This window comes from Carassius carassius, chromosome 31 (assembly GCF_963082965.1).
Source record: "Carassius carassius chromosome 31, fCarCar2.1, whole genome shotgun sequence".
NCBI classification, from domain to species: domain Eukaryota; kingdom Metazoa; phylum Chordata; class Actinopteri; order Cypriniformes; family Cyprinidae; genus Carassius; species Carassius carassius.
Genome location: NC_081785.1, coordinates 12,292,261 through 12,300,288, shown reverse-complemented (window position 1 = coordinate 12,300,288; position 8,028 = coordinate 12,292,261). Strand labels below are relative to the sequence as shown.

At 37.3% G+C, this 8,028-nt stretch overlaps 1 protein-coding gene across 1 annotated transcript; it reads left to right on the top strand.

The window, feature by feature from the left end:
- The first annotated feature begins 2,889 nt into the window (after positions 1 to 2,889).
- On the top strand, positions 2,890 to 7,327 carry LOC132111573 (NIPA-like protein 3). The gene is made up of 11 exons (XM_059518988.1): positions 2,890 to 3,105; positions 3,349 to 3,417; positions 3,657 to 3,828; positions 4,249 to 4,308; positions 4,547 to 4,692; positions 4,893 to 4,989; positions 5,157 to 5,292; positions 5,394 to 5,482; positions 5,608 to 5,671; positions 6,232 to 6,326; positions 6,409 to 7,327. The coding sequence occupies exons 1-11, from the start codon at positions 3,034 to 3,036 to the stop codon at positions 6,588 to 6,590; spliced, it is 1,182 nt and encodes a 393-aa protein (XP_059374971.1). The 5' UTR covers positions 2,890 to 3,033; the 3' UTR covers positions 6,591 to 7,327.
- The last annotated feature ends 701 nt before the right edge of the window (positions 7,328 to 8,028 follow it).

Sequence of the window (8,028 nt, the reverse complement as noted above, 5' to 3'; positions counted from 1 at the left end):
CCTACTTCTTTTTTTACAGATAATTTCTCCAGCCTTTGAAAAAATCCTCTCACAAGGGACACTTGTTGCTGGCATACAAAGATATTTTTTTGCAAGGACATACAAATGAGGAAAGATTACTGCTCTCTCTTTCCAGTAAGTTAGTGGATCATGGGCAAATTCTGGGCAAATACGCATCGTTGATGTATTTTTTCACTTCCACTGTGGCATCAGCTGTAGCATTGTGTATCATCTTGGTTTGATGGATGCGAGTATCAAAAAGTTCCCATAAACTGTCCTGTGTTTCTACTGGTGTTGCTGTTGATGGTGATGGTGATGATGATGATGATGGGTGTGATGTTGACATTTCTGGGTCTGAATAAAAATGAAAACAGCAATTAGTAACAAATCCTAAACTGACGGCATATATGAAGGATATATTATATTACATGATTCAGATTACATAACATAACACAGACTGAAACTGCTCACCAGGATTTGTGTTTGAACGCATCAGTGAAGCACACTCCAGTGTGATATGCTTTTCAGCTTCCTGGGCTTTGGCAGCATTTCCAAATGCCACATTTTTGAACCTTGGGTCCAGCAGTGTAGCCAGTGCCAAGGATCTAAAACTCTCATAACCTCCACATCTGGAGTGCAGACCTTCTTGCAGATGTGAGCCTATGAGCCAAAACAGGAGAAACACATATTTATAATAATGACAATAATATGACAGTTATGGCCAATCACATGGGTAGTATGGTCATTGTGGCCTACCTAATTGAACAGTTGATTCCTGCGTTGCATTTCCTTTTTTCTGTGCAAGCTTGTGTTGCAACATCCTGTACAGTGGTATAAGCTTTGAAGCAGACACTCTCTTTTCCTCTGACATCTCTGTTGTTGCGAGTTTGAATGGTTGCAGTATTGACAATGATTATTCAATAATGTCATAATCAATACTTGTCAGGGGAGCAGTATCATTGTTTAAGTTGTAAAGTGCAGCAGCCACTGGTTCACGTTGGTCATACAAGCGCTGTAGCATGTCAAAAGTGCTGTTCTATCTCGTGTCAACCTCCTGTATCAGTTTCAGAGTTGGTCTTCCCATCAAGCTCTGCATCTCCACAAGCTTGTCCTTTGCTTTGCAGCTGGATCTGAACAACCCCACTATCTTTCTGGCCTTCTGGCGTATTTCATTGATGACTGGGGTTTGATCTAGTGCCTTTTTCACAATCAAATTTAAAGTATGAGCAAAACATGGGACATGGCGAAGGTGGAGTAGCTGGGCACTTAGGATCATGTTAGATGCATTGTCAGTCACCATGCACTGAACTTTGGAGGTTATTCCCCACTCAGCCATTAGCAAGGCTTTAGCCTCCATGAGATGCTGGGCTGTGTGGGTTTGGTAAAACCTCCTTACACCCAGTACAACAGTTGCCATTTTTGCCTCTGGTGTTATGTAATGGCAAGTCACACCAAGATATCCATCCATATTAATGGAGGACCACATGTCAGCTGTAAGGCTAACAAATTCGGCCTTTTGTAGGTCCTCCATTGTCTTCTCCTTGGCTTTGTTGTACTTTTCGCTGACCATTATTTTAAGCACCTTCCAGGATGGGAGGACATAGCTTGGATCAAGCTTGTTCACAAATGCCCTGAATCCCTCATCGTCCACGATGGTGAAGGGCTGCAGATCCTTCACCACCATGTTTATAAGAGCCTCATCCAATTCCCTCTGTCTGACTTTTAAAAGAGAAGACAAAACATACTTTCAGACAAATACATTGGAAAAATACAGCTTCAATTAGTGCACATCTATTAAAAGTATAGCCTACTGGTTCATTATTTGGAAACCTTCCAGTGTTTATAATCAGTGCTTTATATAACTTATAAACTTTATAAACAGTGTCCCAAAAGGTTGTAATTATATTTCAATTATAATTATATCCCAAACAATGCATACCTTGCTTAGATGGCCCAGCAGTGTCAGTAGCAGGCCTAGGTACAGGGGGAATGCCATCCTCTGCACCCTGCAAAATGGCAGGATGAGTGCTCCTCAAATGGCGCATCATGGATGATGTATTGTTGCAGTAGGCTAGCTGCCGATCACAATACACACATCTCACTTTATTTGGGGTTTCTAAATGGAAATGCTCCCACACCACAGATGTACGGCATCTCTTCTGGGGAGCTTCCATTTTATCTATCTATCCAAATCTATCTATCTATATATGAATCGATCTATGTATCTAGATATGTATCTATAATCTATGTATCTATATATGTATCTATCTATAATATATGTATTTATATATGTATCTATAATCTATCTATATATGTATCTATCTATAATATATGTATTTATATATGTATCTGTAATCTATCTATATATGTATCTATCTATTAATCTAGCTGTCTATATATATTTATATCTATGTATCTATTAATGTGTCACTATATGTATACTCTGTCTGTCTCTAGCCTCTCAGTCAATGTGTTGTGTAAATTTAAATGTAAGTCTAAATTGCCTATAACTAATCAAATCGCACTATGTCACTATATCACCAAAAATCCGCTATCTCAAAGTCAAACTCCTCTCACAAAAACCCACGAGGTCAAAATGCGTTTATTTCACTTTTATACAGATGTGCGATTGTGTGGTCTGTTGCCGACCGTTCCAATCAAACGCTGATTCGGCGGACCACACCTGATGAAACAATTAGTGAAACACTTCGAGGCTTCGTTTGGTCATAGTCACGTGACATGGGTGTTTCGAATCACGCTTCGGATCAGTGTTTCGACACATCTGCGCTTCGGGATCTCGCAAAGCTTCGGAACGACTGTTTCGCTTCAGCCATCCTTAGTAGGTGGCGGTAATGCACATTTGAGATGAGTTACCAACCGTCATTAAACCTGAAAGAAGAAGAAGAAGAAGGAACGGGGTTTCGAAAATGGCGATCCACGTAAACCGCAGCCAAAACAGAGGAAAGTAGAGCTATCTTTCGTCCAGACTGGACCGAGCTGTGAGACGGGCTCGGTGATGCGTGTGTAACGGAAATGTCATCTGATTTAAGGATGAACGGGGTGAGGATAGCGCGAGAGGAGGGTGTGACGGCAGACTCTTACACCGTGAGTTTATGACGATATGTTTTCAATAAAACTCAAAGTAGAATAAACATAAACATACTCACACATGTCCTGGAAGGTTTCAGTTACAATAAACATCTATAAATTTTAACAGGACTTTCCCGATGGTTTACGGGATGATTACGTGACCTGTGTTTTGTTTTTATGCACTGAATGTTGTAAACAATTATCCTGTCTCTGGGTGACACTTCAAAGTCGTAACGTATCTTTGTGATTTATCCACAGGAAAACCTCATTGGAACATTATTAGCTATCTTTGGAAACCTGTTGGTCAGCATCTCAGTCAGCATTCAGGTAACGTTAACGTTAAGTGTATATTTGCAGCCTACACTTATAATTGCATTGTGATTCAGGGTCAGGGTGTGTTCGTTACACCCTGTCAGGTGAAAGTCAGACACTTGTATTTACTTCTCAACACCTTGTTTTATAACTCAGCTGTTGTTTGTTACCGTATCCAAGGGAGTGGGTTTGATAAGAAGGTGTAAAAGACAAACACATGTCATCATGACTGATGTTTTTTTTTTTCCTTGCAGAAACAAAGTCACGTGACGTTGGCAGGAAATAAAGACCCCAGTCAGTACTACTACAGTAAGAGCTGGTGGTCTGGTCTGGTGCTGATGGTTCTGGGGGAGGCTGCCCTGTTTGTGTCTTACGCATTTGCACCGCTCTCTCTCATAGCACCACTTAATGCCGTGTCTGTCATATGTAGGTATTCATCATCTGTAATTCTGTTATGTTGCCTTTACTTCCTTACACTGTTTTTACTGTTTCACATATTCGATATAACCCAAACATTAATTGTATTTTATAGGTAATAAAGCTCTGAAGGAGTATTATTTTATTATCATGCTATTATATATCTATTATAGTTTTTATAAATATTTAGAATTAGTTTCTTTTTACATTGTCAGTTTAAGTGTATTTTTGACTTTATTTAATTCTTTTTTTCTTTAAATATTGTCTGCGTATTTTTTTATTCTTTTTTTTTTCAGTTGTAGTTTTAGTAAATCAAGTTAAATTAAACGAAAGTGAGAAATTTCTTTAGCAACTAGTTGAAATAAGATATTTGTTTACACTTTCTTTTATTTCAAGTAACAAGAATGATTTGTATTTTGGTCTACACAGCAAGCTCCATCTTGGGTTTCCTGTTTTTGCGGGAAAAGTGGAAGGCACGGGAATTCTTGAGTGAGTCATGCTCATCTCTCTGAGTACATGTATAGGAATAAAAGAAACGAATTTCTGAAAAATCATACTGATTGCTTTCAGTTGCATAACTTTTGTAAAATGCTAGCCTTTTTGAACTCTAGGGATAATGGCATAGCAGTAAGCCTAAGCAACAAGTAACTACTTTTTAATAAATTGTATTGGTAATACAATAACTCAAATACATAGCACTAAAACATCCCTATGCTTGTCTTTGTAGAGCGCTACATCTTGACTTTCCTGGGCTGTGCCTTGACGGCAGGCGGTACTTACCTCTTTGTGACGTTTGGACCAAACTCTCACGAGAAGCTGAATGCGGAGAACATTGTAAAACATGTTATTGGTTGGCCCTTCCTCTTATACTTGGTAATACACACCCTCATGATTAGAAAGTTGTTGTGTGATTACAAATGGCCAATATCAAACCAAAATTATTTTACAAAGATATCGCTTTGAAATACAGTGCACGTTATTTTTGACGGGTAGAATTGGAATTTGTTTTGAAGACTGATAGATAACTTGCCAAAGTCATTTTATTTGAACAGTTAATTTGTTTTTTTTTCTAGCTTCTAGGTATCATCACGTTCTGTCTGGTGCTGTATTTCTATAAACAGCGCGATGCCAACTACCTCGTCCTGATTCTGCTGCTGGTGGCACTTCTTGGTAGGACAATAACAGATTTGTTGTTTGCAGAGCCCATTGTGTGCATGAAACATTACTCCACAAGCAGCAAAGTAGTTCTTTTGACATGAAAGTAATGCACTGATAAACAAGTCATTGTCTTTTTTTTACCTTATAAATGTACCATTCCCTTGACCTTTACCCTTTAGGTTCAGTGACTGTAATCACAGTGAAGGCAGTTTCAGGGATGATAGTGCTTAGCATCTTGGGTCCTTTACAGCTGTCTTATCCCATTTTCTATGTCATGTTTGTCTGCATGGTGGCAACTATCGTCTTTCAAGCATCGTAAGTTCTCTTTGTTGTTGATATTCTGTTGTAGGACAGTGAGCTTGGAGTGAAATACTGTATTTTTAATCTGACTTTTTTTTTTTTTTTTTTTTTATCAGATTCCTAGCACAGGCGTCTCACCTATATGATTCCTCTCTCATTGCCTGTGTGAATTACATTTTCTGCACAACATTTGCAGTCGTGGCAGGTAGAACTGTATGAAATGTATTTCTCTATCCCTGTCTTGATTAAGCCGACAAGATTTTCATTTTCTTCTTTCAAGTCTTCATTTTGTGTTCGCAGTCTCATTCTCATCTGTTTCCTTTAAAACAGGGGCCATATTTTATCAGGAATTTAACCACGAAGATGTTCTGCACATATGCATGTTTCTTTTGGGGTAGGTTTTATGATGCATTCTAGGCACATACACCACCATTTAACAGTTTGGGGGAGGTGTTGTGTTGTTGAAAGAAGTCCATGTTCACCAATGTTACATTAATATAATCAAAAATACAGTAAAACCATAATACTGTAAAAAATCTTTTACGTTTTTTTTTATAGTGTAAAAGTCTTTACTGTCTCTTTTGATCAATTTAATGCATCCTTCCAGAATAAAAAATAAATTCTGAATTTAATAATATTTGAAAAGGCTTATTTTGTATTATTTCTACGAAACCATGAAAAAATAAACTACGAACTATGAAAAAAAGAGAAATATTTATATCCATTGACAGACTAAATTTTAGATTCAGTTCATCAAGGTGGAAAATGCTCACTATATTACTACTAAGTGAGTACTATATAGTACAATGTATCACATCCGTGTGAGGAAGAGAATTATTTGGTCATGAAATTCCACACAAGTTTGTTTCCTTAGCAGTAGCAGTGACACAGACTAGCAGTGAGACCTTTGGAATCTAAGATTTGTTAACATTTGTCTTTATAATATTCCTGCAGATGCGCTATATGCTTTCTTGGAGTGTTCCTGATCACTAAAAACAAGAGGAATGTCAAAGCCTTTGAGCCATATGTCACTATGGACATGGCAAGAGGTATGGCTTGTGATATTTCATCAAGCTAAACAAATAATCATCCTATTAGATTAAACACCTTTTCTGTTTTCTGTTAACACAGGCATTCCAACCATTCACAATAAAGGCTGGGCTGTGCAGCTCGATTATAATGGCTCTTTTTCTTACGGAGCACTTGAGAACAATGATAGTGTGGCTCCTGTACCGCTTTCAGTGGACCAAGAGCTGTCCGTCTCTTGCAGCCCTGTTAGCCCACACCAACCATCAGAGCTGAAAAAAGACTGAGGGGAAATGTTTGAAGTGCAATTAAGACTAATGCTACCGTGTGCATTACTGATTTGATTGTTGAAAGCACTCATAGAACACAGTTTCAGAATATTGGACCATTTTAGAACTTCTGTATTTCTCTTGTCTGATCCTGAGCCAGGAAACCAAGCTATAAGCCTTTCATTGGTGGCGTTGATTTTAACCTGAGGTACTGGTATGTTATCTTTGTTTGATACTCGTATCTGTAATCAAAGCTAATATTACTAACTTGAGAACCTAAATATACCTCAGAAGATGTTTTGGATTCTGCTACTGCTTTGTACCAGATATACTATAGTCCAGCTTTATCAACCAAAGGCCAATGACTAATATAGATTGCACAAATCTCAGCTAGTTATATACAAATATATATTTGGTACTGGCTCAAATTACTGTTTTCTCAAGCTCATGAAAACTGCTCTCTTTCATTTCATTTCCAAGTCTTCAGGCCTGAATATCTGCTGTGCCTATTATTTATTTCCTGTGCTTTTATGAAGTGTACCAAATAGCCTTTTTTTGTACAAGTCTGCATGTTTGTGGGTAATACATTATATATCAGAACACTGCTGGTGGTTGAAATGTACAGATGCCTTCTGTAAAAAGTTAAGAAACACTGGCTGATATTTCCTCATACATACCAGTGTTTTGACTAATGTGGTAAAATATGTTGTTGGTTTGATGTCTTTTAACACAAGTAATCATTAATGACGTTTTTTATTATACCATTGATCATTGTTAAAAAGATGGGGGGGAAACTTGACTGTCTAAACACTGAGTTGAGAGGTAATTTTGAGTTTTAATTAATTTTTATTGTTTTTACGTAATGTTTATGTTATTATAGCCGTTCCACAAGGAAAATAATAATGCCTTAAATCAAAATAAATAATGAAAAAAAGACCAAACTTGTTTTTAGTTAGCATGGTCCAAATCATGTTGAACCAATAATACATGCCTTATCATAACTGCTTGTTCTTTGCTCTGTAATTAACACTGGAGTATACAGGTAGTTTATAGCTGACAAATATATTAAAGCATTAATTCTCAGTTCTATTGCTGTGGACTGCTGTGTAGTAGAGTATTTAACTGGAAGTTTAATGTTAGTATCACGAGGACTGACTTAAAATTCGAAAGCTAATCACTAATAATCGTTGTTTGTGTACTATGTATTAAGAAACATTTATGTACAGTAAAGCCTTGGAGTCTGCTTGTGCAAGTCAAGATAACAGGCGGTGAAATTATCAGTGGTCTCGACATTGAAAATGTTGCAATGACCATGTGACAGTAATTTTCATCTGATATACTGCTATATGAAGGATTTGTAATTACAAACATTCAAAATGAGTTAATTAATGTGGTAAAAATGAATATGTCAAAGATAATCCATAACGCTCTCTGATGTGATACACCAAACAGGGCA